Source organism: Oryctolagus cuniculus, chromosome 2 (genome assembly GCF_964237555.1).
Source record: "Oryctolagus cuniculus chromosome 2, mOryCun1.1, whole genome shotgun sequence".
NCBI lineage: Eukaryota > Metazoa > Chordata > Mammalia > Lagomorpha > Leporidae > Oryctolagus > Oryctolagus cuniculus.
The window spans coordinates 144,434,725-144,457,008 of record NC_091433.1 but is presented as its reverse complement, the minus strand read 5'-3'; the positions used below and the strand labels follow the sequence as shown (position 1 = coordinate 144,457,008).

The 22,284-nt window shown below is 35.5% G+C and overlaps 1 protein-coding gene across 12 annotated transcripts in view; it reads right to left on the bottom strand.

Annotated features, from left to right (window-relative positions):
* FANCL (FA complementation group L) overlaps positions 1–22,284 on the bottom strand; it is an 83,952-nt gene that overhangs the window by 22,400 nt on the left and 39,268 nt on the right. For all 12 annotated transcript variants that reach the window (XM_051838710.2, XM_051838724.2, XM_051838725.2 and 9 more), the window contains 2 exons: positions 21,848–21,944; positions 16,568–16,636 (listed from right to left, as the gene is read on the bottom strand). In XM_051838710.2, coding sequence (XP_051694670.1) covers positions 16,568–16,636; positions 21,848–21,944 — 166 coding nt within the window. The remainder of the gene's footprint in view (positions 1–16,567; positions 16,637–21,847; positions 21,945–22,284) is intronic.

Sequence of the window (22,284 nt, the reverse complement as noted above, 5' to 3'; positions counted from 1 at the left end):
TCGTTAAAAAAAATTAAATAAGCAATCTCATTTCTCTATATCTACTGTACTATTATTATGTTTTTTTCCCTTTTGACCACTTCATCATATACAAAAAAAGTGTACCCAAGAAAATTTTCAGAAATAAAGAACACTTAATATTAATGATATGACATTAAAAATTTTTTAATATTGATGATAATGCAGGAATGGGAAATCTTTTTTCTGCCAAGGGCCATTTGGATACTTACAATGTCATTCACAGGCCATACAAAATTATCAATCTAAAAATCAGCCTGCTCTAGATTTGTTGAATTTCTACTGCCTGCCTGCAGTTGCCTTGGCAGGGCCAGACCAGATGATTCTGTGAGCCTTACACGTGGTCCACAGGCTGGATGATCTCCACCCCTGAAAGCAACCTCAACTCTACATGCCACTGGTAAGCTCAGAAAATGGTATAACTGCTTTCGGAAAGACTTGGCAATCTTTTAAAAGGAAGTATATTCCTATCTCATCACCTCGCACTTCTACTCTAAGAGAAGACATTTTCATAAAACGGCCTGCATGTTCACTGCAACCACATTCGTCTGAGCCAAACTCTGTGAACAGTCCAAATGTCCGCCAGTTAAAGAATAAACTCCAGTATATTCATGTATTAGACTCAGGATTCACGTACACGTACTCAGGAATAAAAAGGGACCAACAACCAATACAGGAGATAGCATGGACAGATTTTTTAAATATGCTGACTGAAAGAAGCTGACCCACAAGAGTAAACAGTGTATGCTTTTGCTGATATAAAACGTCCTGGGACAGCCACTGCTGAGCTATGGTGAACAAAATAAAGAAGGTTTACTGGAAAAGGGCAGGACACTGGGATGATGGTAACGTTCTGCATTTTCTTCACTATGGGTTGCATCCTCTTGAGTTCTGGCTCCACGTCCAGTCCAACTTCCTGCAAATGTGGACCCTAGGATGTAGCACATGATGGCTCAATAATGCGGTTCCTGCCACTTACCAGCGAGACCTGGATTAAGTTCTGGGCTCCTGGCTACGGCCTGGCCAACCCCTGAACATTGTGATCAATTGGGGAATGAGCCAGTGGATGGAAGACTGATGTCTCTCATTGCCTTTCAAACAAGTTTTAAATTAAAAAACAGTAACTAATAGTAGGTACACTTAAGAGTATGCATTTTTTGCTTCCAAAATTTTACAAAGAACTGAATTCTAGTTTACAGTGTGCATGCCTACATGTTTAAGAGCAAGTGTTCTGATACTTGCATATCATTTTAGGAAGCACTAAAAATGGATAGAATGCTGAATAAACAGAAAATATATAGCAAAACTAGTAAATAACTGTAGAATCTGTAGGTGGCAGACAGATGGGCATTCACCAGAAGTTTTTGCAAGTTTTTATATTTGATATATATTTAAATTTGAAAACATAATATCAGAGAACAAAAAGTATGAAATGAATTACATAAATTACATGTGAGTTACTATAACTTAGAAAGTTAAATGATTTTTATGGATTAAGTTAGACTATTTCATTTCTTCAAATGTTTAACAATTAGCCTTTTATATGAGCCTTAAACTATAAAAATATTTAAATATGTACATATATATATCAAATAACATCTTAAAAACCTCTAAAACAAATACACATTTCTGTTTAAAAAAGACTACAATGGATAAGCAAGTTATATCTGAAATGTCTGACAGGCATTCTCCCATTAAAATTTTTTATTTATATATTTTCAGTTTATCTGAAAGGCAGAGCTAAAAAGACAGAGACAAAGATTTCCATCTGCGAGTTCACTCCTTCAATGTCCACAATAGCCTGGGTTGAGTCAAGGTGAAACCTCGAGCCTTGAACTTCAATTAGGTCTCCCTCATGGGTAGCAGGGATCCAAGTGAGCCATTACCTACTGCTTCATCGGGATGCACATTTGCAGGAAATTGGAAGCAGAAGCAGAACAGCCAGGACAAGAGCCAGTACTCTGACAGGGATGTGGGGATCTCAAGCAGCCTGCACCAAATGTCCACTCCTAGGAAGCCATTCTTAGCCAGAGAATCTTAAGCGAGTTTAAAAAATAAAAAAAAAAAAAAAACCTTTATATTCTCTAACTTCTACATAAAATTTAGCCTTTATTTCAACTACAGAGGAAAATAACAAACTTCAGAAATACTATCAGTATCTGTAACATTCTCCATAGATATGATCTATATTATCACATATATATATATATATATATATATATATATATATATATATATATGATCTATGTGATCTATAAAGATCATATTGGAATCACCCAAGGAAATCTAATACTAATATTCAGGTTCTACTCCTAATCATTCCTTTTCAGTTCATCTTGGTTCAGTGCAGCCTCTAGCTCTGGGACTGTTCCAAGTTTTCCAAGCAATTCTAATGTGCAGACAAGTTTGAGAAACACTGGTGGAAAAATGAAAAACAGCCCATGCTTGTTATGGTTCAATGTTTCAAACTTTTACAAAATTCAAGAAGTCCAGTTTGTAAGGATTAAAAACATCCTTAACATTTAATTTACTGTATTTTCATTGCTAATTTTAGAATATTTATCTAATACATTAGGGGTTTGCGGGGAGATACAATGAGGTTGTAAACACAGAACCCATTTTATAGTATAAGCTGGGGTGAGGAAAGTCTGATCCGTGGGCTGCATAATACCTGCAAAATCATTTGGTCAGGCCCTGCCAAGACAACATCAATCAGGACTTAAAATTCACTCAATCTATAGCAGGCTAATTTTTAATTTGATAATTTTGTATTGCCTAAGAATGATGTTATAAATATCCACATGGCCCCTGGCAGAAAAAAGGTTCCCCACTCCTGTATTAGACTTAATAAAGAAAAAATTTTATTTTTATTTCAACTTAAAATAGTCAATTTGCAACCCTATTCAACAAACTGAGTGGATCAATCACTGAAGAATGAAGGCAAGTCCTCAATTACACTGCACCAAATTATCCAACATTAAATATGCAAATACTAAGTAAACAGATTATGGCCTAATAAAATTCAGCCCAGCAAACATAAATAATATATCAAATATTATGCTCTATACCAGATACTGATGATATTAAAAAACTTAGTAAAGAGGTAAGCATTTTGCAAGTCCTATGGACCTTAATTCATTCCTAAATAACCAAGAGTAGTTTTGTTTGAATCTGCTCCCAAAACTGTATTCCAGTCCTTCACTGGTTCCTAGTGTGGTTTAAAACAAAAACAAAAACAAAAAAAAACTTTTTATGAAAATTTTTATTTTCTTCATTGTGCTTTTCCAGATTTCCTGTAATAATGCATAATCTTTTGTAATCATAAAAATACAGAAACAAATGTTAGCCATCCTTTCCATGTCATAATATACATAGTACATTCAAAAATATATTAAAGTTAATTTAATAAAACTAATGTTTCAAGCAAGTGCCAGGACTATATGTAGGGTTCTCTGATACAAAGATAAAAGCAGCCAGTTTGCAAGGAAGTCATAGCTCTAATCCTTACAGAAATGCAGTATTTGATCTTAACTAAGACATACTCAGCTTCTTTAAGCTTTAACATTGCATCTTTAAATGTGACTGTGCAGTGGGTAACTTCTAAAGTGACTTAAAGCTCTAGAAGTCAAGAATTCTAAATATAACAGTTTGAAAATCCATAAAGCAGGTAATGCTCTCCACTTTAAAAGTACCTCTATTCCATGCTAATTGCTATAATGTACTAATTTATTTCCAATTCCTATTTATAAAAATTTCATCAATTATATATATACATATCCAATATATATTTATATATTTTAACATATAATAATTTCATCTTTGATCAAAAGAACTTTTATATCAGAATCAAACAACATACATAAGAATAAAAATACTTGGATTGCATTCTATTCTCTATTCCCTTGTATTTAAGGCAGAAGTTAAAACAAAAAATACATTAGAGGCGCAGCAGGCATTTGTAGTGGCAGTTAGGATGCAACCCACATCCCACATAGGAGGGCCGAAGATCAGGTCTGGCTCTGTTTCTAACTCCAGCTTTTTGCTGATGTGCACCTGGGTGGGTGGGACCGTGTGGTGGGGCAGTGGATGACGGCTCAAGTGGTTGGGTCTCTGCCACCCAGAGAGACCTGGATGAAGTTCAGTACCAGGCTTTGGCCTGGCTCAGTCTTAGCTGTTGCAGGCATTTGGGGAAAGAACCAACAGATGGGTGATCTCTATCTCTCTCTGCTTTATAAATACATAAACTTTTCAAAACTAGCATTCTGAAAAAGCATCATAGAAACTATTTCCTAAAATAAGAGGGGAAATCGCAATTTCTTTAAAATTCTGAGCTTTTAGAATAGGTCTTAGAAAACAAATAACAGGAACAACAAAGAAATCACACAGCTTAAATATAGTGAGGATCCAAAATTACACACAGAACACTGTAACTAATAATTCACTAATCAAAGTAAAATGCCATTCTTTTTTGTACACTGATATAGTAATATGATTAAAGGAAATGAAATAAAAGAACAAAGATATGGGGCCAGAATTGTGGCTTAGAAGGCTAAGCCTCCACCTGCAGTGCCAGCATCCCACATGGGTGCTGGTTTGAGTCCCGGCTGCTCCACTTCCTATCCAGCTCTGGGAAAACAGAACACAGCCCAAATACTTTGGCCCCTGCACACATGTGGGAGATCCATAAGAAGCTCCTGGCTTCAGCCTGCCCCAGACGTTGTGACCATTTGGGGAAAGAACCAGCAGATGCAAGATTTTTCTCTCTCTCCCCCAGCCCCCACCTTCCTCTCCCTCTCTCTCTCAATCTCTCTCCTTCTCTCTCTTTCAAGTAAATAAATATTTAACAAGAAAAAAAAAGATAACTATAAGAAAATAAGAGAATAAGACAATAGATATGAGCAACAGGAAAAATACAGGCAAGCAAACCCATAACATAAGGTCAAGTCCCCCAAAATAAACTCTAAGGAGAGATGAAGGGTATCCCAGTAACCAAGAAAATCAAGCAGAGGCTTCTAAGCAAGAGAGGGGAGAGAACAGGATGCTCAATAAACTCTTTTCCGTAAAACAACTCCCTCCTAAAAAAAGGAGAAAACATTGAAGGGAACATGTCTCTTCCTGTCTCTCCCTCTCTGTGGCACTCTTTCAAATAAATAAATATTTTTAGAAAGAATAAGCTATAGTACATGCTAGCAAAATAGACCAACTTCAATATAATCATGCAGAGAACAGAAGACTGACATAGAAGGTTATGCTGAATTACATAAGATTATAGAAAATGAAAATAAAGCTACAGCAACTGAAACACACCAGTAGTTGCCCGAGGACCAGGAGGAGGGGCAACAGGGTTAAGACAGACAGGAGTTGGAAGGACGACCAAGGGGAAGGAGGTAAGCTGAGTAGGATGGAAATGTTTATTACCTTGATTGTTGAGGTGATTTCACAAGCATCTGTCAAAACTCTAAGCTGTGCACTCTAAATATGTCCAGTTTATTTTTTGTCAATTATACATCAATAAATCTGATTTTACACTCATTCTGATTTCTGGACAGTAGTGGATCTACAGGCAGTATCTTCTGTACAACCGCTTTCTCTACAATTAGGAACTTCTTTACAGCAAGGCCAAAGGAGGCAGAAAAGTTCATACACCTACCACTTGGAGAAAGAAATTTCTTCCATTTCACATGTATGATTCTATATAAAATGTGTACATATTGGAGAAGGAGGAAAGATAGATATAGATATAGATATAGATAGATATGCTAAATGTTAGCTATTCCCCGTTATTAAATTATGTAAAACTAGGAAATCACTTAAGCAGAAAAGTGTGCACACTGCCAATCTCAAAATGTAACGCTTATTATCTTTAAAAGCATTTTGTTACTTTTATAATACCTGAAGTGAAGTAATAATGTCAGTCACTTAACCAGATCTTAGAGTATAATATCTTCATCTTAAGTACTATTATTTCCAGTATTTTAATAATGTTCACAGAGTCCCGGAATGTGATCTTTTGTGCTCTGATGACACTTAAATTAATAGCATAATTTTCTGGTACTTGCCAACAGTTGCTTTCCATTCTGGTTTTTTCTTATACTTCCCTATCATACTTGCAGATAAATCCTCTAATAATCATTTTTATCTTTATCTTTGGAGAATTCAAAAGGTTTCAATAAAATAGGGAAATATTAAGAGATTAAGGTCTTTAAGAAAACGTTAATATTAATTGCAGTATTTCCAATCAGGTATCTTTAGTGAAAAGTCTTCAAATATTCAGTGAGATATTACGTGCATGCTTCATTAGTGCTATCAGTGCTTTCTATTGGTAATTCTATATCTGAATCTACTTAATCAAATGCTGTTCTCTGTCAAGAAATCCATGAAGAACTTAACCATCTCTTTTACATTTCCTCTTTAATTTGTAGGTTAATTTTACAGTAACTGACCACTGGTCACTTAAAATATTTGGTACATTTTTTTTAGTTCATGTGAAGAGCTAAATGAGGCAGCCACCTCCTGTATAGCCAGCACAGACCATAACATCAGAATGAATGCAGCAAATTCTTTTTCAAAAAAAAGAAAGTCTGTCCAGTGCATGTGGACAGTAAGTATGCAATTATACTCTGGTTCTTGGTTATCCTCTATCGTAAATTATACTTAAAATATCAAATTCAAACCAATCAGTTAAAAACAAACGATCTAGTTTCCTACGCCCATGAAAAAAGAATGCTACTAAAGTCCCATGAAAAAGTTAGCTGCCAGGGCCGGCACTGTGGCTCACTTGGTTAATCCTCCACCTGTGGTGCCGGCATCCCATATGGGCACTGGGTTCTGGTCCCAGTTGCTCCTCTTCCAGTCCAGGTCTCTGCTGTGGCCCGGGAGGGCAGTGGAGGACGGCCCAAGTGCTTGGGTCCCTGCACCCGCATGGGAGACAAGGAAGAAGCACCTGGCTCCTGGCTTCAGATCGGCGCAGCGCTGGCCGTGGCGGCCATTTGTGGGGTGAACCAACAAAAGGAAGACCTTTCTCTCTTTCTCATTGTCTAACTCTGTCAAATAAATAGAAAATTGTATTTGAATTAACAGTTTTCCTAACTGAATTATCATTTCTGTCTTCAACATACTAGATCCTTATATGCAAAATAGATTTTGTAAAAACAAAAAGTCATGTTCACAATACCCATATGCATAAGCACACCAATACTCCCACATTCCAACTTAGCCCTTGAATAAAAAAGAATACAAACAAACATAAAGTATCAACTTACCAGACAGTATTTCTGACAGGAACAAAACATGAAGTTGAGACATTAATAAACTGTACTTGGGTTGAAATAAATTCGCTTCACTGACATTAGCTAAAATAATCTTTTTTAGCCTGAAGCATTTTAAAAATAAATAATACCATTTAGAAGCCATTTGGAGACTTACATGTTTTTATTTGGGATACCTGCTATATATTTTATTAGATTATTCAACTATAACATTTAAGTAGGAGTATGTTCAAGTATTAATAATATATTAACCAATAAAACTGTAAAACCAAACAATACTAATCTCAATGCCTCTTACATATGTTACTTATAACACTGTGTGTGTGGTTGTGTATATGTGTATGTAGTCATCTGCCACAGCCATACAGACTGATGAGCTGGATCACCATTTTTCATTAATCAGGCCTATTTCACTTGTGAACTCCAGAAAATTCCTTGCTCACTGTATATAAATATTTTCTTCAAAGCCTTTATATATAATTCAATATATGTAGATGCCAATGATTTGTTTTATGTGTGGCTACATAAGTGTAGAAAGACATAATATGATATGTAAAGCTATATGGAGAAACAGGAGTTATTCTACTTTAAGAGTGCACTGATTCACAAACTACATTAACCCCCTATAACACTGCACACATTTGTATAGCACTTCACAATTCAAGAGGACTTTCATGCACATTATCACAATTCACTGTTACATGCAACCTATGACACAAACGTTAGTTCCTTCTTGTCACAGAAAAAGTTAAATGATTTACATGAGGTTATGCTTGGATAAACACAGAGCCGAAGTTTCACCCAAACTTTAAGTCTCTCTCTCTTTACTATGCTGTGGTAGTCCAGCAGAATGAACTGCAAAGCCTACCCCGAAGGTTTATGATAAAGTCAGACTTCCTAACAGCAGGCAACTCACTTAATGGACCTGAAGTAGTACTGAAGGCATCTGAAATACAACCTGTTCCATACAACCCACCTTTTGGTGTGTTTTAAATTCATGGTAGTTTATCATTCCACAGAGGTATCTCATGTGCTCACAATGCATAGATCAAGATTTTCACAAAGTTTAAATCAACTTTGATAACATTAGAAATCCACTGAAATTACAGTGATACAACCACCTTCTTCCTTAATGTGGCAAGTAACGGACTGCCTGAAATACAAAGTTCTACGTCCAACTGCCAATTAAACACACTTACTTAGATATACCACAGGCACAGGGAGTTTGAATGAGTTATAACAAATTAGAAAAGGAAATGAAAAAGATAAAAAATAACTGTATAAGTAACAAAACTAGGACTAAGAATGGAAAAAAATCATAGTTAACTACATCACTTGTCTCTCCACATAGTACAGATTTTGCAAAAATATAAACACTGAATATTCATATGAAAATTATAATTCTTTGGAGAAAAGAGGAAGTTAGGAAGTAAGCATGTATATGCAGTAAGGGCAGGTAAACAGAAAACTCATCATTATCTATAGTGGAAAATTAATAAATAATTCTTAAAACAAACAAAAGGTGGTACAAATACCAAAGCATGTGATAACAAGTTATAATGTCTAAGAGACCTAACAGTTAAAAGTAGCTGACCTTGGAGAAGGACATTAGGTAGGAAAGAAGCTAAGGAAAGCTGTTTTGTCTTAAAAAGTAATAATAAAACACCTTGTACAGCTAATGTCTTAAACTATGTTCATGTGTAATCTTGATAAAAATTAAAAAATTTAACTGAACAGTTGGCCTACATTCTGATAATGAACTAAAAAACACAATGAAAATACTGCATGCACATCAGAAACTTTAAAATACTTCGAAATAAATTTAACAGAAATATGTAACATGAAAATGAAGAAAAAAGTGCTACTTTCCTGAAGGAATTAAATAAATGCAGAGATAACAAGTTATCAGATTATGAACTTAAGTAAATGTATAAATATTTCTTAATTCATGGACAAAACCAATTATAACTAAAATCAAGGCAATTCTAAAGATTATCTGGAATAAGTACATAGTATAATCTCTGATGTTTTAAAAATGAAAACCATCAAGTGTCAAGTACAGTTTCAAAACTATTATCTAATAAGATCCTAATTCTAAATAAATCCATTAACTGTGGTTTCTTATTTTATTAATTTTCCTTGCTTGTATTTTCCTTCTTATTTCTACAATAAGCACAGGGTATTTTTTAAATAAACATATTTCTAAAAAGGAGGAGGAAAATAAGGTTGGTAATGATTGACTGAATCCAATATAATAGATAACTTGACTCCTTCAATGATACTTTTTCTACCACATAACATAAGCTCAACAATGAATTCTGTTCTATTCCCTTGGATGTCTTTATACCCACACCATTGTGTCAACGGTTAAGACCATCAAGGAGGGAAAAGCGTATGTTCACAACCAATCCTCAAATAAACAAAAATCCAGTATCATGAGTTCTCCAACAAAAACAGAAACAGACAAAAGTGAAAAGAAAAAAAATTCAGCTGGTTAAAGAAACTCCCACAGGATCCTTAGAGTGCATAAATGAGGTTTTTTTGGTCTGTGTTTACTATAAATTAAAAAAAATTTAAACGTATCTGTGAAAAAGAAAAACTTCATTATTTCCGTATACATATGGACTTGAGGCAAAAAGCAGCCACATGACTTGTTTGAAATTATGCAATTAAGTCAATGGCTGAACTGTAAACAGAGCCTAGGATACCCAACTGCTAGTCTGCTGCTCTAACTAATGGATCATGCTCCCTGCTATGTAATAGGACTGTTTCCTTTAATTACAAATTCTTCATTCACCATCAGCTTATCAGCCAGAGGCTTTATCATTAGTTTTTCTCTTCTTGCATTTATGGCATTATTCCAAGAGGATCAGATTTCCACGATAAAACCTATAAACCACTGCTTACTACATCATACCAAATCTGAAAATTCCAACTGCCTGTGGCAAGGATACTTCACCCAGCTTGTACTTAATGGCACATTTGCAGTAGAACTGCAATTTTAACATTATTTTTGCTTTGTCAGTGACCTGGACAAAATGAATTTTGTTTTGATATAATAGTATCAGTGCACTTAAAATCTGACACCAGCATATTCTAAAGCTTCATTAGTAACAATAGTCACATATATGACCTGTATGTAAAACACAAAGATAGCAGAATATTAAAGATGTTTCTACTTTGGAGCATTTGTGATGTTGACAGTACGTTAAGATAAAAAAAAAAAAAAAAAAAAAAAAAAAAAACCTTTAAGATGTCCTTACATTCTATGCTAAAATCTATAAAAGAAAACTCATCGGGTAATCAAATAAAGTAAATATCTGAAAAGAGGTATTCAGACACTTGTCTTTGAGAAGCACTTTGTGTTTCTTTGGCACACATCACAGCAGCAATAGTAGCAGCAGCCTTGCCCTTGGTGCTGATTTCTTACTACTCTAAATGTCTCCTCTGAGCCAGAATACACTGGCTGTTGCTGATCATGCTGTGAGACACCTGCACTGGCTACTAGGCTTGTCATGACGCACAAAACCCTACCATCTTCAGCTTGACATTGTGCAAGTTATAATTATTCATCCAAATGAATATGTCAGAGCAGCAGCAGCAGACCTCTCATCAGAGCAAAAGAAAAATACATCAAAACATTATCAACCCAGCAGGAAGACAGGGACCATAAGGAAAATTACCCATTTTTAATATGGATGCCACAAAGCCACATCTATTACATTACAAAAGAAAGGAAAATAAAGATCTCCAAGTTTAAAGTCCAGAAATAGGGAACCCAAACACAAAAAGTACAAAAACAAAAGAATTTTGAAATCAATTCTCTGAAATCTATTTACTGTCTCTTAAATGTTACTTTGCTATTAAACTACAACAGTAATATTTATGTTGCTTAAGAACCACATTGTTTAAAAATCGTTAAACACACATAAGAATCTCCACAAGCAGAACTGTTTCAAGCCAGTCAATGATAAAGGATCATACATAAGTAAGGAAGTCTCATATTGTTTCTTACTTGCACAACATAAAATAGTCTTGTCAACATTCTTTGTCTAAAAGACTCAAAGAGTTCACACTGCTGGTACCATCAGCAAAATCCTTAAGATGGAAAGCTAAACCTTTACAGATAAGCAATATTTCTGGAAAACCTTCTAACTTTTAGTGGCATGTATAAATGAAAAATTTCAAAATTAACTTCCAACCCCCTATACATAAAGGCAAGACATCAAAACTGTATAAGCATATATGAAATAAGTATGTACAAATATGGATTGGTATCTCATATTTAATATGAAAAATCGTTAACTTTTACAACTATAGAACATATTTTCAGAAAAAAGACTTTGAGACATGAAAAAAAGAAACAAGAAAGCAATAAATGCAAACATGTACATATGCACCGTATCTGCAACCATATTCTGTATAGCATGCACCACAAAGTTAAAAGACATGCCACAAGAAGAAGACATCTACAACTCAAATAACTGGCTGAGAATGAGTACCCAAGATGCATAAGGAATGCTTTTAATAAAAGGAAAAATATTTTAAAAGGCAAAGACTATGAACACACAATAATGAGTATCAATAGCTAATACAAATTAAGGATGAAACTAAGCTTCACTAAAACTTGGAAAGGATTTAAGAAAGTACAAATTACTATGCATTACAGAGTATAACTACAATCTTATGCAACCAATTTTGGAAAGCAGAGACCTGAAGCAATATGACAAAATATTAACATTAGTCAAATTTGAGTTGTAAACAAAAAGACGGCTTGATTTTTATCTATAGTTTGCTAAGCACTTCAGTGTATTTTATAATTTAAGAAAACAGTTCATACCATGTTTTCCCTGATCTGTAGTAATTAATAGAGCACAACAAATATAATGTATATGAGCAAAATTGACATTTTAAGCACTGATTATTGTTTACAGCCCTTGTCTCTGCTTTTGAGAAACAGTTTTTTTTTTCTTCTTACTATTTGTTGAATATTTAGTGGAAGGTTAATCTTATGATTATAAAATAAACTGGAAGTATGTTATTGTAATAATTAAAAGCAGCAGCTGGCACTACGGCAGTCAGTTAAGCCATGGCCTTATGGATACCAGTTCAAGTCTTGGCTGTTCCACTTCCAATCCAGTTCCCTGATAATGTGCCTGAGAAAGTAGTGAGGATGGCCCAAGTGCTTGGGCCCTTGCAGCCACATGACAGATCCGGAAAAAGCTCCTGGCTTCAGCCTGGCCCAGTCTCAGTCTTTTCATTCATTTGGGGAATGAACCACAGATCAAAGATCTCTTTTTCTAACACCGCCTTTCAAGTAAACAGATCAATCTTAAAAAAGAAAAACAATTACAAGAAAGCAAGGAATAGGGAGGGTGAGAGTGTGGGTAGGAGGCAGGGTAGGATGGGAAGTATCATTAGGTGCTAAATCTGTATATATGAAATACATGAAATTTATTCACCTTATATAAATTTTATAAAACACAAAAAAAATTCATGACATTCCAGTTACTACTAATTATACATTGTCTTAGAGCTATTACAAATTTGTATGACCCAATTAAATCTAAAACTTCAATCTGAATTAATGTCATAAAGAGTTATACCATGCTTATCTGTACAAGGCACTGAGCTACTGTTAGCTACGGATATAAACTTTAAAAGAAATGGACCTCTGGGGATCGCCCTGGCCTGAAGCACCGGCATCCCATCTGGGCGCCAGTTTGAGACCCAGCTGCTCCACTTCCAATCCAGCTCTGCTATGGCCTGAGAAAGCAGTAGAAGATGGCCCGAGTCCTTGGGCCCCTGCACCCACGTGGGAGACATGGAGGAAGCTCCTGGCTCCTGGCTTTGGATTGGCTCAGCTCTGGCCGTTGCGGCCATCTGAGGGAGTGAACCAGCGAATGGAAGACTCTCTCTCTCTCTCTGCCTCTCCTTTGTGTGTAACTTGGACTTTCAAATAAATAAATAAAATCTTAAAAAAAAGAAATGAACCTCCAAAAATGCATTTTACCTAGTTGTTAAGATACCTGCATTCTTGGGGCCGGCACCATGGCTCACTTGGTTAATCCTCCACCTGTGGCGCTGGCATCCCATATGGGCGCCGGTTCTAGTCCCAGCTGCTCCTCTTCCAATCCAGCTCTCTGCTGTGGCCTGTGAAAGCAGAAGATGGCCTGGGCGCTGGGGCCCCTGCACCCACATGGGAGATCAGGAAGAAGCACCTAGCTCCTGGCTTCCGATCAGCCCAGCTCCAGCCTTTGTGGCCATCTAGGGGTGAACCAGTGGAAGGAGGACCTCTCTCTCTGTCTCTTCCTCTCACTACCTGTAACTCTACCTCTCAAATAAATAAAGTCTTTAAAAAAAAAAAAAAAAAAAGATACCTGTATTCCACATCAGAGTACCTGGGTTCAATTCTCAGGCCTGGGTTTTCACTCCAGATTCCTGTGAATGAAGACCCTGAGAAGCAGCAGTGATGGCTCCAGTGACTGGGTTTCTGCCACTCACATGTGAGACCTGAATTGAGTTTCCAGCTCCTTGGCTCTAGCCAATGTCTAGCCCAGGCCTGGCCCTTGTGAGCATCTGGAAACTGAAACAGCAGATGCGAGCTCTGTCTTTTTCTAACTTTGGGCCATAAAATAAATAAAATTTTGAAAAAGAAATTGCTCAGATTTTCCCATCTAGTAGAATGTCACAAACCAATTTTGTTACATGCCAAGAGAAGTGTTAAGCAATATTTTTATTTCAAAACAAAATTTTTCAAAGTACATTTCCTCCATTAAAAAAAAAAAAAAACACCTAAGAAGCAGATCTACAATGTTCTTCAATCTTGGAATTGTGATAAATATTGAAGTATAATTTAGAAATATCATCTGGATATGCACTGTGCACTGTGGGTTAAGCCACCATCTGCAGTACTGGCATCCAATAGGGGGACTGATTCAAGTCTCAGCTGCTCCACTTCTGATCCAGCTCCCTGTCAGTGCACCTGGGAAAGCAACAGACCATAGCCAAAGTGCTGGGTCTCCTGTACCCACCTGGAAGAAGCTTTTGACTCCTGGTTTCAGCCTGTCCCAACTCAGGGCATTGTAGCCATTTGGGGAATGAATCAGTAGATTGAAGATTCTCTCATTCTCATTCATTCATTCATTCTCTCCCCCCCAACCACCTTCCTCTTTCCCCCTTCTAATGCTGACTTTCAAATAAATAAATAAATATTTTTTAAAAATATCATCTGGAAAGTATAACATAATACACAGTATTCTCTCATGATCTCACATTTTTAAATCAAAGTTTGAGTCAATATTTTAAAAACAAGAAAGCTAGGCCGGCAACGCGGCTCAATAGGCTAATCCTCCACCTAGCGGCGCCGGCACACCGGGTTCTAGTCCCGGTCAGGCGCCGGATTCTTTCCCGGTTGCCCCTCTTCCAGGCCAGCTCTCTGCTGTGGCCCGGGAAGGCAGTGGAGGATGGCCCAAGTGCTTGGGCCCTGCACCCCATGGGAGACCAGGAGAAGCACCTGGCTCCTGCCATCGGATCAGCGCGGTGCGCCGGCCGCAGCGGCCATTGGAGGGTGAACCAACGGCAAAAGGAAGACCTTTCTCCCTGTCTCTCTTTCTCACTATCCACTCTGCCTGTCAAAAAAAAAAAAAAAAAAAAAAAAACAAAAAAACAAACAAAAAAAAAAAAAACAAAGAAAGCAAGCAAGCAAGCTATACAACTTATAATTCCAGTTCTTTCAAAGAAAAAATCAGCACAGTACACCATATACATCATGTATCAAAATAACAAAAGCAGAGATGGACAGGTATGACACCCCTTGGGACACTGGCATCTTCTAAGGGAATGCCTGGGTTTGGGTCCTGCCTCTGCTTCTAATGCCAGTTTCCTGATAATGTGTACCATGGAAGGCAGCAAGTGATAGCTTAAGTACTTGGGTCCCTGCCTCCCCCTGGCAGACCCAAACTGAGTTCCAGGCTCCTATGTTTGGCCTGGTTCAGTCTCAGCTGTTGCAGGCATTCAGTGAATCAGTGAATAGAAGAACTTGCTCTGTCTGTATCATTTTGTCTCACTGCCTTTCAAATGAAATGAAAATAAATTTTTTAAAAGACACATCAAAAGCAAATCGAAGGTTTTTCTTCCCGTTTATCCTGCTATGTTTTCTCAGTTTTCATTAGAGGAAGCAGAACTTCTCTATTTCTGAGGGAATATAATGAGAAAACCAATTTCTGAATAAATATGTAGGATTAAAATGACATTTGGATTTTCCTAAGACTATCTAAATCATCTTTGCCTTTTTAAACCAATTTTAAATATAATTGTTTTACTTTTACAGCTACAATATAATGTAAGCATAAGTTTTTACTTCAACCTAATAAGAACTTTATATCAAAAATAGGTATAGCCTCTATGTAGAAGATATTTGTAAAGTGTCACTAGAAATTCTTTTTCTTTGCCTACAAGTAGAAATGTTTTCTCCATTTTTCTATCAACGCTAAAATTCACTTAATGAAAGGATTCTATTAGTTGCTATTTGACCATTCTTTGAAGCTAGTATCCACATCTGCCACACCTTTAACTATCACATGGATGAAGTACTGATGATAATATTAGTAATAATCACACCTCCTCATATCTACATAAGGTCACAGTTCACAACATTCCTTCAAAAACACCATCTTGTTAGATATCAACAAGGCACAGAGAAGGTAAACTACCTGAAGAAGGGGATTATTTCCTTTATCCAAAGACTGAATGCTCTAAAGCACATAACAGAAAGAACGCGGGGCATCTAGGTTGAAGGATGAATCAAGAACACTTTAAACACTAACCACTAAATAGAAATGGTGGGGGATTACATGTTCAGTCGTACCTCATTCTCCTCGGAACAAGATTCTCTGATATTATGTCATCAATGTTAAGAATTCTAGTAATATAAAAAAAAAATTTGCCCAATTTTCAATTTACTGCCCATTGCTTTCAAGAGTTCTTTAGGATTTAAATGTAAAGGAAAATGTGTGTCAACAGAGTTCCTGCATGTTACCTAAGGTGAGACAAAGATTTGGAGAATGGACGATGGACAGTATATCTGAGTGTGTGGAAAAGAGTGGGGAAGGGAGACAGAGAAATAGACATTAACTATTAAGAAATATGAATGAAACATCATGCAAGACCTGTTTAAAAATAAATGCTTAAAGAAAATTGAAAAAGGATGGCTTTATAACCCATAATGGCCACTGAGTAAAAAGAAGATACTTCTTAATTACTTCAATTTAAGAAATTACCTGCGGTGTCCAAGAAACAGGAAATGGAACAGGAAAATCCACAAAACAATCTGGTGATTCTGCAGGGTACTATGAAAAAAGCATAAAATCAGGTCATTTCTGCTTCTGTGAAAGAATTTCAGGTGAGGCATTTTAGAAAAACTGAATACATTAAAAAAGCATTATTATTACTTTAAATGTATCATACACAAATATCGTTATTCTACTATCATAGTAAAGTTGAATACTGGATGATGTAGGGGTGCCAAGAGTCAGGCATTCAAAGGAATGAACGTTCAGGTCAGCAGCAATTGTGATCTCAGGGATGAACCAAAAAGAACTCGGTTTATCTTCAAGAAGAGCAATCTAACAAGCTGATATTTAATTACCTTCCAGTCTAAAATTTAGCTTCAGTAAGCTTCAGTCATTATTAAAATACATAGTATTTGTTAAAGAAATCAAGAAATGTAAAAAAATCACTGTATATATAACTATTAATGTAAAAACAACTTTCCATGTTAAAGCAACTACTTTAAGCAAGACAAAGAAAAGGAAATAATGAAATGTCTTCAGGCTAATAAAAAAAACAACTTTGCCAAAGGTGGAAAACAGAAAATTAATTCTTCAATTAGTGACCACAAAAGTGATATTCATGAGGTTTCTGAGTTGTCAAAGACAACTTCATGATGACTCTAAAATCTAATGCTGGACTCTTGAAAGTCATGTATAATTAAAAGTATTCATTTTTTCCCATTAAAAAACTAAACTGGAGTGAGCATTTGGCCTGGAAGTTAAGATGCTTAGTTGGAATGCACACGTCTCCCACTGGAGTTACAGTCCCAACTCCACTCTTGATCCTAGCTTCTTACTAAAGCAGAACCTGGAAGGCAGATGATGCCTCAATTACTTGGGTCCCTCCACATGAGAGACACTTGGAATGAGTTCTCAGCTCCCAGCTCTGGCCTGGGCTAGCCCTGGCTATTCTTCTGAGCATCTAGGGACTGAAGTCGTAGATGGAAGATCTCAGGGTGTGTGTGTGTATTGTAAATAAATGAAGTTTCACCTCACCCCAGTTAGAATAGCTCTCATATAGAAATCAAGAAACAATAAATGCTGGCAAGGATGTGAGGAAAAATGTACCCTACTACATTGTTGGTGTAGTACAGTAAATAAATAATTTTTAAATACTCTACGGAAAGAAAATTTGTCTTAGGAAAACTTCCATTTGACAAACGTCCAACAAAAATCTTAAATTTTCAATTTTCAGCCTTTTATTTTATAGTACTTTGTTATGTAAACAAAAGGGAAAAATATTGCTGTAATATTTAACAAACATCAGTACATTTAAAGGTAATATTTTCTAAAGGACTAACATTTGCTACAATACAGATTTCTTAAAAAGAAGCTTACTTTTAATGGTATACACACTGTGACTAATGGCAGCTGGCTATGTAGATAGCACACAGGCATATATATGGAAAACCATATAACATATTCTAGTATTTTAATTTTGAAAAAATCTAAAAAAGGAAAAGGTCAAGCAGAGATTAAGGGAGGATGCTCTATTTCAGGCATCTCAAAATATCAGCTGTTACACTTCAAAGTTTAATTGCTACAGTCACTAAGAAAAGGGCCAGCACTATGGGATAGCAGGGTAAGCCTGGGCATCCCACATGTGCACCAATTCAAGTCCCAGCAGCTCCATTTCCAATCTAGCTCCCTGCTAATGCACCTGGGATGGCCCAAGTGTTTGGGTCCCTGCACCCAAATGGGAGTCATGGAAGCAGCTCCTGGTTCCTGGCTTCCATCTGGCCCAGCCTCGGCCATTGCTTCCATTTGGGGAGAGAACCAGCAGATGGAAGAGTTCTCTGTCTCTCCTCTCTCTGGGTAACTCTGCCTTTCAAATGAATAAACCAATCTTTAAAATAAAAAATCACCAGGAAAATGATTTGTATTTAAAAGTCATGTGACTATTTCAAATTAAATGCAGTTTTCTCTGGTTCTAACTTTGTTAACTAATTTTTATTCTCTTGAATTAATTTCTCTAGCTACTTCACACGTAAAAAAGTTGGAACTCCAAAGTGTTACAAAATTTTTTTCTCTAAAATGTCAAGATTGTTTAAAATTAATAATGCACAGGTGAAGCCCCCAAGGGTGGAAAACAGATTTTTACCATGACAGCTGTTACTCATCTAGAGATGCTAACAAAGAAGTCTCAACCCTTTAATGTAAATAAATCATCAAACTGGATAGAGTAAGTCGTTACTAAAATGCTTACTGGTTTTGGAGTCAATACACCAAGCAAAATATAGGCCTTGGAAGTCATTAAGTACATGCACAGTTTATTATGCTAGAAGGCAGTAAGATCCTACATCTTATTCAGGACCCAGTATAGTAAATAGTACAAGCAAACTGACATAGAAAGAAATCCACAAATACTTAAACAAGTTTAAAGACAGGTACTAATAAATACAGTACTATCCCATACACATAAACAATTCCGCTATATACTTCTGGGGATGTCATCTTTAAAATATATTTTTATACTAGTAACAGTGCAAATATACAAATATGTATATAATAAATTGGACTAACCTATATGCAAGTGGCTTTGCTGCATATCTATGATTTAAATGAATAGATATGTATTAAATTTGCCAATTAGTTTTACATGTAAAGTCAATTTTGTTTATAACTTTAATAAACTTCAATCATTAAAGTTTAACTTTAGCAGTCTCAAAAGCTCCACTTTTAAAACTATTAACTGAAAAATAAGTACAGTATTTAATTATGTTTAAGTAGTTTTCCAAATCTCACTTGAATTAATCAATTCAATAACTATAAAAGAATGTAACTATATGTTAATTATATAAATTTGTTACAGTATTTTATAAGACATTATTATATATTTTTATAACACACAGTATTGTGTAAACTCTAGAAACTCTATAATATATATTATTCTAAGGAAAATTTTAACCAAGTCTGTCCCATGCTGGACCATCTAAGCAATAAGGCTGGCCCCAAGTGAACACATAAAAATTGTAATGGTGACAGAGGACCAAGCCTGATACAGTATCTGTGATTGTTTTTCAAAAAGTTCGTATCTTGGTTAAAGCTGTATAATCCTGGGCTCCTTCTTTTGTAAAGAAAAGATCATTCCATCCCATAGTTGAGGATGTACTATAAGTATCATGTGAAAATACACTTAAAAAAACACACAATCCAACTATTTCCTTTTTTTCATTTATATATTCAGTTCTACTATGATTAATAATGTGCTCAATCTTAATTAGTATCATTAAGATTAATAGTTAGTATTGTGTTCTTAGCTGGTCTTAAGAGACAAAAGTAAGTAGAATTATAAGAGTATACATTCCAGAATAAAAAGAAATATATCAAAAAAAGTTAAAGAAATAGAGATTTATATATTTATGAAGATACGTCTTCTTTAAAAAATTCAGTTTAAAACAGTATGGATTAGATTTTGCATTACATACTCTTAACATGTAAGCTATCACTGTTTTAAATTCATAATCTCAGACCCAAATACTCCTCAAAAGAGAAATTACTGCATCTTAAAGGCAGCTAAACTAAAAGGAAAAATATAAATATTCATAAATCATACCAACATAAGAGTAAGTAAAATCTTGTTTAAAAAAATAAAGACAAAACTTTCTTTCTTAACTCCTTCTGAGCTCAATTAAAGCTTTCTTTTCCTCTTTGCCAGGACATCCATAAGACTACTTGCTAGCAAAAGATGTTAATAAACTGACACAGAGAAACACTTTCCAGAAAAACAAAAGTATCATATTATCTACACTGAGAATGTGTCATAAAAAAAAAAAAAGACAGAAGGGACCATATCACAGGCCACACATCCTCATTCTCAATACTATTAATAAGTGAAATAAATGTCATCAGCCTAGATTAATACTAAAATCTTATAGGCATAGTTAAAGGCAGAATTAAAGCATTATCTCCTTTGTAGAAGGATTGGTAAAAAATGAAGGAAGACTGTATTTAAAATCTTTGATTTTTGGTTTTGATAAAGTAGCAAAGCAAGCTTTATCAATGCACAAAAGCTTTGAAGGAAATGACAGCACCCTTGCCACTGGCAGCATGAGACCTTTGGGAAGGATAAAGGCAGATTTCTCCTGGATTTTTAAGAAAGTACACCTTCCAAAACTTAAAAGGAAAATAAAAATCTTTTTATTTTAATAAAAATCACCATCTAACTTGCTTTACACATAAGATCTCTATCCACCAATTTTTTTTTTCAATACTTATCACACATGGGTCTTAAACTTATACCTAAGTATTCTGTGTGTAAGAGTGTGAGAGAATGAGTCATTTCTCAACCTGTCTGATACAGAGCCACTGGAAGATATCAACATTTCTGTGTCACCCAGTACAGCTTTATATATTAATTTTCTCTTGTGGAAAGCTTAAATGCCAGACACATTTTTAAAAAGGACAAACACAATTGATCTTTTCATCACTACAATCTTCTGAAATAGAGTTGATTGATGACTCCTGGAAACAATAAAAAAAAAAGTTGGACATCTTGGTTTTCTTCAAATTCTTATGTTTCTCCAGTGATTACTAAGTAAATGATTAATACACTGAATTTACTCATTTCTATTTCTTGAAATTCACCATCTAGAAGTAAAAATCAAAGAAGAAACAGCCCTGTTTTATACCAATAAAATTAGTGAATAGTTACAGATCTATCCTGTAAGGGCTCTACAGAAGCATTTTATAAAAAGGTTTGTATAACCTTTGCAAGTTCTTAAAATACCTAAGTCAAAACTTCAGCCAGAACAATTAAAATTGTGTGTTTGTGTGTACACACGTGTGTAGGCACACACTTTCCTGTTGTGGGGAGGGGCAATCAAATAAGAACTATAAAGGTTAATTCACAATCATAGTAAGAGTTGAAGGCAAAAAGCTCTCCCCAAAGAACTTTATCTGGCATAGCGGAAGCACTCACCTCATTTCTGCTTGCTGTGGTCAGTCACAAAAATAACGTAACAGCACTTTGAGGTTGCCAAATCTTATTTGTAAAATTTATCATAAAAGTCTATATTCTGGCCAAATTTCAGCTAGAATAGTGACATAAAACTGTATCCAGGCTTCCCTACACCTGGTAAATACATTCTCTGAGGGCTTCCAAAATGAATTTTTAAAAGCATCATATATGTATTTATAGAAGCAACTAGCACTTCTTTAAATTGAAAACACTGGGTTCAATTCACAGGTATTTCCTGACCACAGTTAACAGTGTAATGAGGCACATACCTTCGCCTTTAACTTGAGGGTGAGTAGATGCTCTCTACCAGAAGCATCTTCTGCTTTTAACTTGATGGTACTGAAGCAAGAATCCACATACACAAGTCTGGGGTGTAAAAGAGAATAAAAAAATGATCACACTGGGGAGGGCTTCACATGGGCAGAACTGAAGATGGTAAGATTCAAAATAAAAACATTTGCTATATTTCTATTAATCCATTACAAAAATTAATCAGAGGACTTTCTGCATGCCAACCTTTCTGCTGCTATAGATTTACTGCCGTTAATACACCAGCCTAGTGCTTAATGCAGCCATAGATCTCTGGATTATTTACAATGTGTGTCAAGGCTCATGCTGTGGTCAGTGAGCACTGTGTTTCGGTTTTCCATCACTGGAACCTCTGGCACACACAGCATGTTCTTGTCAGCCTCTACTTATGTACACA